The sequence below is a fragment of the Daldinia childiae genome (genome assembly GCF_008694065.1).
Source record: "Daldinia childiae strain JS-1345 chromosome Unknown Scaffold4, whole genome shotgun sequence".
Taxonomy (NCBI): domain Eukaryota; kingdom Fungi; phylum Ascomycota; class Sordariomycetes; order Xylariales; family Hypoxylaceae; genus Daldinia; species Daldinia childiae.
In genome coordinates this window covers 1,820,679-1,834,965 of record NW_022984645.1, presented here as the reverse complement: position 1 = coordinate 1,834,965, position 14,287 = coordinate 1,820,679, and the positions used below count along the sequence as shown (strand labels likewise).

The 14,287-nt window shown below is 43.9% G+C and overlaps 4 protein-coding genes across 4 annotated transcripts; all 4 read left to right on the top strand.

Annotated features, from left to right (window-relative positions):
* Positions 1–553: 553 nt before the first annotated feature.
* On the top strand, positions 554–2,563 carry GL218_04814 (uncharacterized protein; the record flags this gene model as incomplete). The annotated part of the gene is made up of 5 exons (XM_033581439.1): positions 554–1,137; positions 1,311–1,335; positions 1,389–1,448; positions 1,512–2,040; positions 2,094–2,563. The coding sequence occupies 5 exons, from the start codon at positions 554–556 to the stop codon at positions 2,561–2,563; spliced, it is 1,668 nt and encodes a 555-aa protein (XP_033435541.1).
* Positions 2,564–4,037: 1,474 nt separating this feature from the next.
* On the top strand, positions 4,038–4,367 carry GL218_04813 (uncharacterized protein; the record flags this gene model as incomplete). Its single annotated transcript, XM_033581438.1, has 1 exon — positions 4,038–4,367. One exon carries the CDS (start codon positions 4,038–4,040, stop codon positions 4,365–4,367), a length of 330 nt encoding a protein of 109 aa, XP_033435542.1.
* Positions 4,368–4,813: 446 nt separating this feature from the next.
* On the top strand, positions 4,814–6,184 carry GL218_04812 (Conserved oligomeric Golgi complex subunit 5; the record flags this gene model as incomplete). Its single annotated transcript, XM_033581437.1, has 1 exon — positions 4,814–6,184. One exon carries the CDS (start codon positions 4,814–4,816, stop codon positions 6,182–6,184), a length of 1,371 nt encoding a protein of 456 aa, XP_033435543.1.
* Positions 6,185–8,340: 2,156 nt separating this feature from the next.
* On the top strand, positions 8,341–11,465 carry GL218_04811 (Trehalose-phosphatase; the record flags this gene model as incomplete). The annotated part of the gene is made up of 3 exons (XM_033581436.1): positions 8,341–8,853; positions 8,908–10,846; positions 10,903–11,465. The coding sequence occupies 3 exons, from the start codon at positions 8,341–8,343 to the stop codon at positions 11,463–11,465; spliced, it is 3,015 nt and encodes a 1,004-aa protein (XP_033435544.1).
* Positions 11,466–14,287: the final 2,822 nt, after the last annotated feature.

The following is a 14,287-nucleotide window of genomic DNA, read 5'->3' as shown; positions in this document are numbered from 1 at the left end:
CTTCTACCATCGACTTCCACTATGGCATCGTCGCGAAAGGCTTAGGTCACAATAGTATCATGTATACGAACAAGTTAACAAGCCCATAGTTTTGGGTTTGTTGTTGTAAAAAAGAAACCCGGAAACGGAAAAAAAATTTAAGCTTGAAGCATCTCCGTATCTAGAGGAATGTCTACGCCGGCGAAGTTCATGCTTCGGTTATCGGGTCAATGATGCTCAACTATTTACCGTCCAAGACCGAATACACCGGACGTGAAACCGGCGGTCATGTCCACAAGCATGGCAATTGGTCCAGACCGATCTGTGTCTACCAAAGTGAGATAAATTCTGCGTGTGACCTTTAATCCTTGACAAACACGCGGCGGCGTGCGGAGTAGAGACCACCATTCTGGTATAGAACGAGGGAGCATCCCGGTATTTCCAAATTACTCCTCATTGTCGGACCTGGCTCTCGGTAACACAAATTTATATCATATGCTTTGCTTATATCACAAGCTGTTGTCAAATTGCGGGTAGGAAGAAAACGTCTTACGATACCGCAATACCCGCTAAGATGAGCGTGACCAAAGCATCAGCAGCAGAAGCCGAATATGCAGCTCCATCACCGAGCCCTCATCGAGAAGGGCATGATGGCAATGGCAGCAAAGACATCGCAGCCTCATTTCTCGCCAAAAATGTTGCGGGGCAAAGAATATCCGTAACTCCTGCCGATTCAGCGCGTGTTTTGCGACGCATCGACACCGTCATACTTCCTATCATGCTGACAGTCTACTTCCTGCAAGGCCTCGACAAAACGACACTTGCATACGCTTCAGTATTCGGACTGATTGAGGACACCGGGCTTGTGGGCGACCAGTACAGCTGGTTGGGCAGCATCGTATACCTGGCGCAGCTTGTCATGCAGCCACCGCTGGCGTGGTTACTCGTGCGCTTACCTATCGCTAAGTTCACGAGCGCCATGGTGCTCCTATGGGGTATATCTCTCACATGCATGGCAGCTGCGCATAATTTTGGCGGTCTATTAGCCACGCGTTTCTTCCTGGGCGTGTTTGAGGCGAGTGTTGCGCCCAGCTTTGTTGCTATCACGCAGATGTGGTGGAGGAGACGAGAGCAGACTGTCAGAACTAGTTATTGGTAGTAAGTATACTCTAAAATTTTCCGATAGGCTGCATATTCTCGCCGGGGATACAAGTCACTTTTGGCAGACTTGTATTGGGTACATCTATATTTCATAAGTGTATCGCGACTTGGAGGAAGACCCCTGAGAATGTACAAGATGGGTTCAAAATTGTTAACGTTGTACCTTATAGTGCTATGAATGGTTTTACGAATATGGTGAGTTTGATCCAGCATCTTCTAAAGGGGTGAGTTGACTAAGTATGAGGAAGTTTGGCAGTTTAATCACCTACGGCCTAGGCCACATATCATCGCAACTACGTTCCTACCAGGTAATTGAGTATCTTTAACATGTTACTCCATTTACTACTACCAAGGCTAATAATAACGCGTAGATCATATTCCTATTTTTCGGAATTATCACCGTTGCATTTAGCTTTGTCATGTTGGCCTTCATGCCGGACTCACCAGTAGAAGCAAAGTTCTTAAGTGACGAAGATAAACTAATAGCTGTTGAGCGGTTGCGCATGAACCAAATGGGAGTGGTATCACGCGAGTGGAGAAACGATCATCTCAAAGAGGCTCTCACGGACCCTAAGTCATGGCTCTGGTTTGCGCTATTATTCTCGATCAGTATTCCGTCCGGTGGGATCTCAACATTCGGACCGCTGATCATAAAGACTTTTGGATTTGACCCATTCGGGACTATCCTCTTCAACATCCCCTTTGGGTTCGTACAGCTGGTTGCGACCGTTGGCGGGGCTGTCGTAGCTCAGAAAATCAAGATGAAGGGGCCTGTTATCGCCGCGCTTTGCCTACCACCTATAGCCGGTTGCGTGATGCTTATGGTGCTTCCCAGAGATGCTTCTCACCGAGCACCCCTTTTAGCTGGATACTACCTCATATCAGTTTATCCGGGAATTAGTGAGTGCCATAGTGAGATGTCCCCAAGCCAAATGCTAACAAATACTTCAAAGCCCCGCTCATTTACTCTTGGGCATCTCAAAATACGGCTGGAGATACTAAAAAGAAATGTACCAATGCCATACTTCTTATAGGCCAATCTGTGGGAAATGTGATCGGCCCGATGTTATACTCACAGACAGAAGCGCCAGGTTATACTAAGGGCTTGCGTTCGAACCTAGCGCTCTATATCGTAATAATCGTACTAACCGGAATAACTACTACATACCTCAAGTTTCTTAATGCAGACCATGCTAAGAGACGGGTAGCTATGGGTAAGAGTGCTGTTATCATTGATACGAGCCTCGATTCTGCAGAGGTGGCAGCGGCACAACAAACTCGCGATGATATGGATAAGAGTGCTAGGAACGCCGAGGAAGGTGACATCGCTGCTGCTTCTAATGAGGAAGTGGAAAGGCCTGGCGAAAGAGCATTTGAAAACCTAACTGACCTTCAGAACGAGGAATTTGTCTTTGTTTTCTAAGTTCCCAAGAGTATTTTAATACTTGGTTGAAGAAATAATTAGTATTTTCTAAAAATAAAAATAAAAGCACAGCCGAGTTTGATAATGCTATTATGTCCCTGATATAATTGAGAAAATACCACATAGAACGTTTGCGTAAAAGCATATAAATTTCCGTTTCTAGCTTGTACTATAGTATTAACAAGTATACTCTTATAGAGTTAGATGTGCTTTGTTTTACATTTAAGGTACTCTCAAAGTATAATGGTACTCTAAAGACAACTTTATGTTCTATTTTGTCTAGTTATTTCTAGTCTTGCTAGGTTGTATGATGAGTTTCTTGGGCTCTCCATTTTGCTGAAACGTTTCATGACCACAACAGATATGATTCATATAAGTATCTAACTCTTCACGTTTGACCTGTCACAGAGTATACGGCTAACTGACTGAAATCCGTAAGTTGTTTCGTTTCAAGTTTCATATCGTTCGTAGTAACAACTTGTTTTTGAATTTGAAAACGTACTTGTCAAGTAACAACCCTACAAGAAATAAATCCAGACCAGACGTGTTCTGAGACCTCCTACTGTACGACTAATATGCAATCTTGCTCCTCTTATTTATTGAGCGTCTTGGTAAATTGATAGGAAGCATAAGGAATATTAGTAAGACTACGTAGGTAGGTAAGAAGAAAGTTCAGAGAGCTTGAATAGTCTGGATTGCGATCGATCTGACACAAGAAAATATCAATCAAAGTTATTAAAGGAGATAGTAACACTACCTATTTTGAGTAGTTTCTTAATGGCATATCTCTATTATATGATTACTTACTTACTATTTGAAGTGGTAATTTATGATTAAACCAATAATATTTTCTGACCGAAGCGTAGTACTCTATGTGGTTGATCTGTTTGACGTCTTCATCTTGATAAAATCATTCGATCCATCGATCATCGACGATCTCTCCACGGATGACGCCAGTCCCAACCCGATCCTGGTTGTCGGTCGCTAAGGCTATTAGCGTCATTACAAGAGACCTGCAGATCCGGATCAGCAAATCAACCCATTCTTGAGAGATCAGTATCCGAGCCGCAAGTTAGCCTACCTGATTACGAATGGCTCGTGAGAAATCTAGATCCTGGTTCTGGGGTTTGACAAGCCTAAAGGAACAAGTTTCTACCCACACCAACTCAGAAGCTCTGACGCAAGCCACATAAGGTATGCGTTCATGTGGCGTTTATTCCCAGCAGCCCAGGTAAGCATAATTATTTCTAGAGGTATTACATCATATTGTGTAGTGTGGCTCGTGAGAATATAGGAATGGAAACGGCCCTCTTGATAATATAAATTGAAGCGAGTTCCGAGCTGTTTGAACAGATATATTTATTATGTTCAATTCAGAATCTCCATCGGTCTAACAACTACTAAAAATTTGATCGCTTGCTTCACTTGATTACCAAGTTACAACCTACAAAACTCAGCTACTCCACAACTCACAATGTCCAACAACAACCAGAACGGTGGACTCCTCGGCGGTCTAGTCGGTGGAGTCGACAACGTCCTTACTGGGGGTGAGAAAGCTAATGGCCAAGGTGGTCTACTCGGAGGTCTCGGCGGTGCCGTCGGCAGCACGACGGAAGGACTCGGCAAGGGCCTGAACTCGACTACTAAGGGAGTTGGAAGCGCCGTAGGCCAGACTACGGAAGGTGTTGGCAACACTGTCGGCGGCGTGACAAACTCTGTCGGAAATACCGTTGGCGGTGCCACCGGTGCGGGCGGAGCTGCTAAGAAGAACAACGACGGTGCATTTAAGAGCTACGGTATTTAATAAGACGGGAGAGTTGGTGGACGATAGGATATGATGAACGAATATTTAATGAACTTAGGACATGGAAATCGGATTTCAACTTGAGAAATTCCGGACGTCTAGTAAAACGACATTTTAAATATTGAATTTAATTTAAATAACATAACTGCTATCTTGAATATAGCGAAGATACTTACAATGTCGTATTGGCGGTTTGAATATTTTCTTGGTTAGACACTTGATTAAATTATGTCACTGGTGATTAATAAAAGGGGGTAATAATTGTGGCTCCCGTGGCTGTACATCGAGCTTTCTTGTGGCTTGACTTTCCTGGCTAAAGGTTATCGATTAGCGGGGTACTAACACGTACCTAAGGTACCTAACTTAAGGTAATATTCGCAACATCAACTTTGTAATTGAGCAGCAATTGGGCCGTTTAACGTGTCCCAATTGCGCCAATTGCCCATATGGCAACTAACGAGGATGATGATGCGTCGTATGTTGACTACGACGCCTTTCTCGACCCGGATTTTAGCCCCTCTTCTTTTGCTAACAGCCTTGTCCTTGCTACAAATAACCCCAACGATACTCCCCTAGACCTCTCAACACCATTGTCTAAAGTGCTTTTCGATGCCCAAGAGGTCGACTCTCATATTGACCTTCTTACTACCCGATCCGCGATCCCTCTTTTAACGCATACCAAAGAGCAGACAGAAGCGAGTGGAAAGATCATATCCGAAATCGATAATCAGGTTAAGAGCTTAAACGAGAGCTATAAGCAACTAGAAAAGGAGGTTATACAAAAGCATGCCGAAGCCGACGAAGTGCGTCAAGTTGCTGCCCGATTATGGGAAACTTTGAAGTTGGGAAGGTCTGTTGGTCGTTGTCTTCAGTTAGGTCGGCAGCTTGAAATCCAACATGCCGAAATATCTAGTACCACGTCTGCTACTACAGCAACTAGTAGTAGCAAAAAGGAAGATCATAGAGCACTAGTACGTTGCGCACATACTATCTTATCCTTGCGGGAAATACTCGACAAGAAAGCACCAGGGGAGGAAGGCTATGGGCTTGATAAAGTCAATGCAATCAAGAGTTTACGGGACGATGTCGTAGGCCCAATCGAAAGATCTGTTAAAAGCATCTCTGAACAGATTATTAGAGAATTCAGCATTGGATCCGCTTCAGGGACGGCCACTTTTGCACAGAGCGAAGAGATCAAAGCTCGAACGATATCAGCCGTTATTTCTCTGTACCTCATATCGCCCATCACCGGCACGAAGCCTGATAAATGGACTCCTCAGCTGCTCCTACAAATCCTCGAGGTATATTTACGCAACGCATTACAAAGCTCCGTTGCATCGCTAGCCAGGTCACTTGCGACACTACCGTCTCTTGACCGGACTTTGGCGGAAATCTCTGCGCGATGTCAAAACATAATCGCTTTAGAGATCATCCTAGCTTCAACAAGTGCGCCTGCACATCCACTCTTACCGACGCATAAGCATGCATTAGATAAATACAATCTTCTACAGCCTCTCTTAGCATATCTAGAGACTGGTTCGCTTGCATCTTACTTTTGGCGGACTATGGCGAGTAGCTTGGCAACGCGGGTTCAAGAGATTGTAAACCGCGGAGGCGTTTCAGCTCGTACATTGAAGTCGAACCGTAACAGCGTAGGAGAGGCTATCAGAGAATGTGTTATCCGAGGCAGTCAGCCTCCTAGCACCGTTGTGGCTGCCAAGGGGAAGACCCCTAAAGGAGACACTGAAAAGAGTGGCGGGTGGGATCGCGAAGTAGCGGTGATGGTTAGTAGTGTCGTCGGAAATCTTGGTAGATGATACCAATACGGCAACACCTAATCCAAGCTCCTACCCCATGGAGCGGTACTAGAATTATGGGTCGCTATTATAAACGAAATCTCTGGAGCAACTATTGATGCGAACCCCTTTTTTTTTCAGGGGAATACGTAAGAATAGTTATGAATATGTTGGTCGGCAATGCCAAAGTCTAACGCATGGCCTTACCAAATCTTCTATAATAAAGTTAAAAAAATGAGTTATATATTGGCTAAGATAATTAGAACCAAATGTAAGAGTGCACAATTGAAGGCACTTTCGGCAGCACCACGGGGATAACCGGGCCGTGAATGCCCTCATATAGCAATAACAGCATGTAATCCCGCAAATCAAAATCGCTCAATGTTTGATATAGCCGAGTCGATACAATGTATATTGAGTCAAGGCTACATGGTTATTATTTACCTATGCATTAAACAAGTGTGTTTGTTTTCAGAGCTTTTTCGCGGAGTTTATCGGGTTCTCGATATCGTGGTCTTACGGTTTGACTTACACAACAACTAGATTGTTGTTAAGTTAATTGCCTAACGGCCTAGTCACACCTCTAATAAGAGGCCCAAAGACGGGCCGTTTCACTGCAGTAGAGACATAGGCCGGTCTCGAACACGCAATCCAACATTATACTACGATATGTACTCTTTTCAGGGTGTTTGGATTATATTACATACACCATCCGAGGTATACGAACGGTACCAGCAGAGTAGGTTTATCTGGAGAAGTTATACCTATTATAGTAATATGTGAGTTACTCATACCCGATTGCGGGTTTTCTATTAGAAATGATTGTCTTTTGAGCATGTTAGGTAAGGGTTGAAAAAGGTCCAATCGTGATCGATTCGATAGCGCTTATGAGCGTGTTGATTACAGATTTAGTACTGCGCACTAGGAATTCTCTGCTCAAATACATGTTAGGTCTAGTCTATTAGTGGTGTTCGTTCTTCTTTCCCCATAGAATTACTTTCAACTATAAATACCCTCCATCCAGCCTCGGTGCTTCTTCCTTTCTTAAAGTCACATTTAGGCTATTTTTTGCTTAGGTGTTACATGTCTAATACGTCATTGGTTTGAGGTACGTACCAATCCCGAGTTAGCTTGCCAACTAGTCCGGGGGTCCCCCGTTGGCCAATGCTTTTCCATGCTTTTCTATTTCTTCCTTGTCCATGATGATGTCTTCCACAAATTCTTCCCAGCCTGTCTTTCAGCATGTGCCAGCGTCACAGGCTCACAAAGTCTTACCCCACTACCGAAACGAACACATAGAAATACATACATCTGCAATTATCTGCAATTATCTGCAATTAACGCAATCACCTCGTCTGGGGAGTTTTGCAAACTTATAATAGGCTAGCTCATCTAATTGTTCGTATTACGTGCTTCTTATTCGACCATCCTCCTTATTTGAGTCTTCTCTATGGTTCATTTATTATAATAACCACATGCTTCTTTGTACCTACACCACCTACACAACCTACACACCTACATGTTTGATCTGCCCACTTTGAGCCCCGTATCTAGAACCGCCAAGTTTGAATCCGGGGACGAAGAAAGACCGAGATCAGATCACTTCGAGGCTGGCCTTGCTCGCTGAGAGTGGGTTGTGTTCGTCGTCAGGACGGTCAAAGTAGCCCACATCGACTAGGAGCAAAACCTCCCGGTTACATCTACCACACCTCCCGCCTATCAATAAATCACTATCAGGTATCATCACTTTGCTTCTATTGCCCCACTATCATACCTAAAGCTAGAATAAACCAATTATCACGACGACGATGATTGCCCCGCTATGAGTCTATGCCGTTCTGGCCTTCTAGATTTTATTCTTCCACTACTTCCCCCTACTTTACCTTTAATGTTGCTCTTAGTTATTTGATCTTGCCAATGTATACCTAATCCTCTTTTCCACGTCCTTCTTCCTAGCCTTGACTGCCCCGTCGGTGTGGTCCTTCGTCTAGTAATAAGAGCCACCGTCAACATTATCCCTCGCTACCAACGACCCCTCTAATCTACCAATTGTTGCTATAGCCCTGTGCCTTACCCCTTATCTCGCGTCACCGCTACATCTCTTTGTTTACTAGAACTTCGGAATCGCGACTTTACTCTACTATCTAATTCCTTAAGAAAAACAAAGCTGAACAATCATGGCAGAACGTGCACAAGAAACTGAGACCGCTGCCACCAACAATATTATAACGGAAGCCGAACAAATGTCCACCTCCCCCCGCGAGTCGCTTACTGGTGGCAGTTCTCAACAAGAATCGCCTGATCTACCGCCTCACCTTCGAAATTCTGTTACGAGGGTTCCCGTAACTCCGGGTATTCAATCCTCGACTTATCTATCCAAAACGAGCAGCGACTCTGTCAAGGCCGCGAACCAAGGTTACTTCACACGGGATCCTGCCAACCAGAGCAGCGGTGTGTCACAACCGCCTCCGACAAACTCCCATTCAAGCGAATCTTCTCCGACGAATTTAGTAAAAGGTGCTACTTCAGACCACGAAGTCTTACGGCGGATGAGTATCTCGACTAAGGGGCGAAGAGAGTCTATTTCGGAAATTCGAGCTGCTGCCCCTGACTTAGCTCTCAGCGGTAACATTATCTCGGTTACTTTTACAACACCTTACTCTCTTAAATACCTTAAGAATGGCGAATGGGTTAGTTTGATCTAGCATAAAAAATAGAAACATCGTAAAACTAACGCTAGATAGGAATTGGATCATCGTCGCGGCCAATCTGCCCTTTTCGACTCCTTCTCCTACCTGTCGTCCGATGAAGCGCCTTGGAATCATACTGTAGTTGCATGGACGGGCGAGATTGAATCACCTTCCGAATCCTTGTCATCCGTATCGGAGGCAATCCCCGATACGACTACTAATATTCCGAGTCTGAGCCATCTTTCTGCTCCTATACCATTAGATGGAGAAACGCCGCCAACACCCCCTGAGGTTGACGGCTTATGGATTACGCGCGAAAGCCAATTGAAGCTAGAACAGCAGTTATCCCATGATAGGCGCATCAAAGCAATTCCCGTGTGGCTCGCCGACGATAACGAGACGACTGACGAGGGTATTACATTAAACAACCAAGGGCGATGGCGGCGGTATGCTGAACACACGCTATATCCCTTATTCCACTACAAGCAACACGAACCTAACGATGGCCGCGCGGAACGGATCGAATGGGCCGACTACTTCCGTACCAATTTGAAATTTGCTGATAAGATTATTGAGGCCTATAAACCCGGGGATATCGTCGTCATTCATGACTATTATCTACTATTACTTCCTAGCATGTTGCGGCAAAGAATACCGAACATGTACATCACATTCTTCCTTCACTGTCCGTTCCCTAGTAGCGAGTTTTTAAGATGCCTACCGCGGAGAAAGGAGGTTCTCGAAGGCATGCTTGGCGCCAACCTGGTCGGTTTCCAATCGTACAGCTACTCGCGCCACTTTGCGAGCTGTTGTACCCGTATCCTTGACTTCCCTTCGGATTCTGTTGGTGTAGATGCTTACGGGTCCCGGGTTGAAGTCGGCGTCTTCCCAATCGGTATTGACGTAACCAAGGTAGAGCAGTTGGCTTGGTCTAAAGAAGTTTCGGATATGTACAAGGCTCTAAAGGATCTCTACAAGGACAAGCAAATCATCGTAGGGCGTGATCGACTAGATAGTGTCCGCGGTGTGGCCCAAAAGCTTATGGCATTCGAAAGATTCCTTGAGCTTTATCCTGATTGGAGAGAGAAGGTGGTTCTAGTACAGGTTACATCCCCAAACACAATTGAAGAAGGGGGAGATGAACCGGAGAATAAGATAGCCAGTAGAGTCAACGAGCTGGTCATGAGGATTAATGGCACGTATGGAAGCCTGGGATTTTCACCGGTGCAGCACTATCCGCAATACTTGTCACCGGAGGAATATTTCGCATTGATGAGAGCAGCAGACATCGGCCTTATCACCTCGGTCCGAGACGGCATGAACACTACCAGTTTGGAATATGTCGTTTGCCAGCGTGATACACATGGTCCGTTAATCCTATCGGAGTTCAGCGGTACTGCAGGTAGCCTACGCGACGCCATACATATCAACCCTTGGGATCTTACCGATGTTGCCCACCAAATTCATAACGCTCTCACCATGTCCGCCGAAAAGCGCATGGCGATGCAATCGAGCCTCTACCGCCACGTTACGACTCAGAACGTTCAAGTTTGGATCACAAAATTCCTACGCAAGCTCGTCGGCACGCTGGCGTCAACTAAGAACCAGAATGTCACGCCGTTGTTGGACCGCACACTAATGTTGAAGCAGTACCGCCAGGCCAATAAGCGTCTATTTATGTTCGACTATGATGGTACACTTACCCCAATTGTTAGGGATCCCCAGGCTGCTGTTCCTTCGGAGCGCGTTATTCAAACCTTGAAGGCCCTTGCAGCAGACCACCACAATGCTGTCTGGATTATTTCAGGCAGAGACCAGGATTTCCTGCAGCAGCATCTAGGTCATATTCCAGAACTGGGTTTCAGTGCGGAACATGGAAGCTTTATCAGACACCCTGGCAGCACGTCTTGGGAGAACCTGGCAGAGAAGTTGGACATGGGCTGGCAGACAGACGTGGTCGAAGTCTTCCAAAAGTACACCGATCGCGTGCCCGGTAAGCTCTCTCCGTATAATCATGGTTTATAAACCCCACTAACTAATAATTTTCAGGCTCATTCATCGAGCGTAAACGATGCGCGTTGACTTGGCATTATCGCCAGGCCGATCCCGAACAGGGCGTCCATGCCTCTCTAGCACTACATAAGGAACTTGAGTCGACCGTGGTCAAGAAGTGGGAGGTCGATGTAATGAAAGGCAAGGCTAACCTTGAAGTACGACCTACTTTCATCAACAAAGGCGAGATCGCCAAACGCCTGGTTAATGACTATAATTCCGATATTGCACACATAGCCCCTGGGCAGCAAAACGACAAGGGCAAAGAAGGAAAGTTAGAATTCGTCTTGTGTATGGGTGACGATTTCACCGACGAAGACATGTTCAGGGCTTTGAACGGTCTTAGTGGCACACAAGTCGATAGGAGCCACGTCTTCACAGTTACCGTCGGTGCCAGTACAAAGGTCACATTGGCTAAGTGGCACATGCTGGAGCCCGAGGATGTTGTGGAGTCGATAGCTCTCCTCGCCGGAGTTGGACTGAGTGGCGAGGCGCACGAGCAACTGAGCCAAGTTAACCTTGCTACCGTTGCCGGACTCGAGGGTCGAGTACCTGAATGACTCAGCAGATCGAGGTTATGATTATATTAGGAATAGTAGGGGGTATAGAAAAGCATGGCGCTGGGTTGTTGGCTCGGGCTAGAAGGGTTCGTTCGTACATTTGAAATAAAGCATGCCGCTTTTCACTTCCATGCAGAATAGCCTCAGAAAGAGAGCATAGAACAGCAGGCGGCCCGACGTTCCGGAAGTTCCGGACGAGTTGGTAATGGTCTTCAGATGACCTTGTTAAGTTTAGGGCATAGGTAGACAATTCTCATCGGGGTCTAAATGCGCCGCGTTTAGACATAGATCTGTCTTTGTATCTAGGAGGAGACGGCTATCTATCTCGAGCATGGATATATACATAGACACGGTAATTAATAGCCACCTAGCATACTGAGTTGGCAATCGTTCAAGTCCTATATCCATCTTAGCCTCCGTGAAATATACAGATAATAACTGATCGTCGAAATGAACAGGGTTAAAATACGGGGGCCAGTCAATCACGAAACAACCCCCGACATGATTCGGAGCAATTCTCAGAGAATATGCGGACACGTATGTTCGTATGCTATAATAAGAGGTAGGTAGATAGGTACTCTATAGAATATAATATAAATCTCTGCGTAGTCCGAGATGCGTGCGTGCGTGCTTGCTTGCTTGCTTATAGATAGAAATGTCGGCCGGTGCGGCACGGCACGCGCGAGAAAAAGCCGAGAAGCAAAGGAGATAGGGCTGGGGCCGTTTCATATTAATTACGGAGGTTAACTTAGGTACCCATATTTTCTCCAGCAGCGGTCCCGTTTACCTGAGTCGGGTGAGGTGGTGTAAGGTAGCCTTGATGATTGAGGCGCAGACTATACCTATGTTGCGTTTCTCCGCGAGGGATAATGAAACTAGGTATAGGTACCTTAAGAGGTACCCAGTCATAACGTGAGAGTTAAATCCGGGGGGGCTGGGATTTTTAGGTGCGTCTTATGTGAGGTAAGGTGAGATGAGATGTTCGACGGTGGTGATTGGGGGAGGGGTGTGTTCTAGTATGTAGGCGTAAAATAGAAGCGGGAAAAGAAGAAAAAGGGGATATGCACAGGCGGGTATGTACATAAGGTAAGTTAGGAGGTACCTAAGAAGATATAGTAACGTAGCAGCGCAGCGTAACCCGCATGCGAACAATTCTGCAACGCCTCTTGTCAAAGGGTAAGTAAGCCTGGGGAATTATACAATTATACATGTAGGTAGGAGGTAGGTAAGTATAATAATAGGTAGGCAGGAAGAGGAATCTTATAGGTAAGGTACCTAACCATATCCCGCCCGAACCCAAACCCGAACCCGCACCCGTGGATATGCAGAAACGTTACGGTGGACTATTAGTCCAACTATGCCAAAATCAAGAAAATGGATAGGAGCTATCCAAAAAGGGTAATTTAATAAACAACGCTAAGTGCACAGTATCTTAAAATACCTAAAATATAATATTTATTATTATTTTTATTATAGGTATACATATAATACAATTTTTATACCAAAATAATTTTATAAATATTTTATTTTAAAAATTATAACTAATATCGTTTTATAGCTTTAATTAATGTAAAAATAATAGTTTAATTTGTATGTTTATAAAATATATATTAAATAATTTATTTATTGTTATAAATATTTTTTCAAAGTGGTGGTCTTAAAGGGTATCACGTGCTAGTTTTAAAAGGTTTATTATTTTTTTCGCATAACATTTATTTAATATTAATACAACATGCCAGTTTAAAAACTTATAATAATACAATTAAAACTATTATTTTCGCATTAATTAAAGCTATAAAATAATACCAATTATAAATCTTAAAATAGTATATTTGCGAAATTATTGTAATATATAAGTTATATCCTATAATTATACCTATGGTAAATACGTATTTATATAAAATAGTTATATTTAAAATTAAAGTAAGTGTTAAATTTAATTAGTTACTATTTTTAGTTTATAAGAAAAGGAAAAATAACTCGTAATATATTTAATAATGCTTATATTTTCTAATATCTTTACAAATTTAAGGTTGAATTATATAAAACTTAGGTTGAAATTTTTGTTTTTTTTTAATGAAAATATTAATACTATTTTTAAATAATTTAAACGTATATTTATAAAGTTATTTCATATAAAAAATATATATTACCATATAAATTGTGTATATAGTAGAAATAGCCGAGCTTATACTATAGTCCTAATGTTACTATTACCTTATTAAATATAATACAACCGACTTTCTTGATTTTGGCACAGTTGGACTAATAGTCCACCGTAAACGTGGTGTGGCGCACGGCATATACGACCCGATATGGTGGTAGCGACATACCGGCGCACAAGGGTTCCGGCTGCAGTTACATGTCTATTCAAGGTACTTATGTAGGTGGTAGAGAAGGCAATATAATTATCATGCAGCTGTTGTGTATAGGGCTAGCTATATTAATATAATCTGTGTGGTCTTCTAGACGCGGATACACGTATATACATTAGGTACCTACCTTAGGTACTTGACTTACACGACTTACATGCGTATCGTAGCAACGTACGAACACGGACCTAATTATATCTTACATTCAGCCTTATAAGGAGGTAGGTACCACGGTATGGTAAGGTAGCAGGGCATGGGAATGGTAATCAGCGATCCGGACGGGTGGTTCTAGAGCTAGCTTAGATTAATACCTAGAGGTGTTTCGGGTAGATTGGGTAGATTGGGGAGCTATAGGGACTCTGATATTGGTTACGAATATTAGGTACCTGGATAGTTCGGCATGTCCTGCGTTAATAACGAGATCCTCTACATAAAAGCCCAGAATATTAG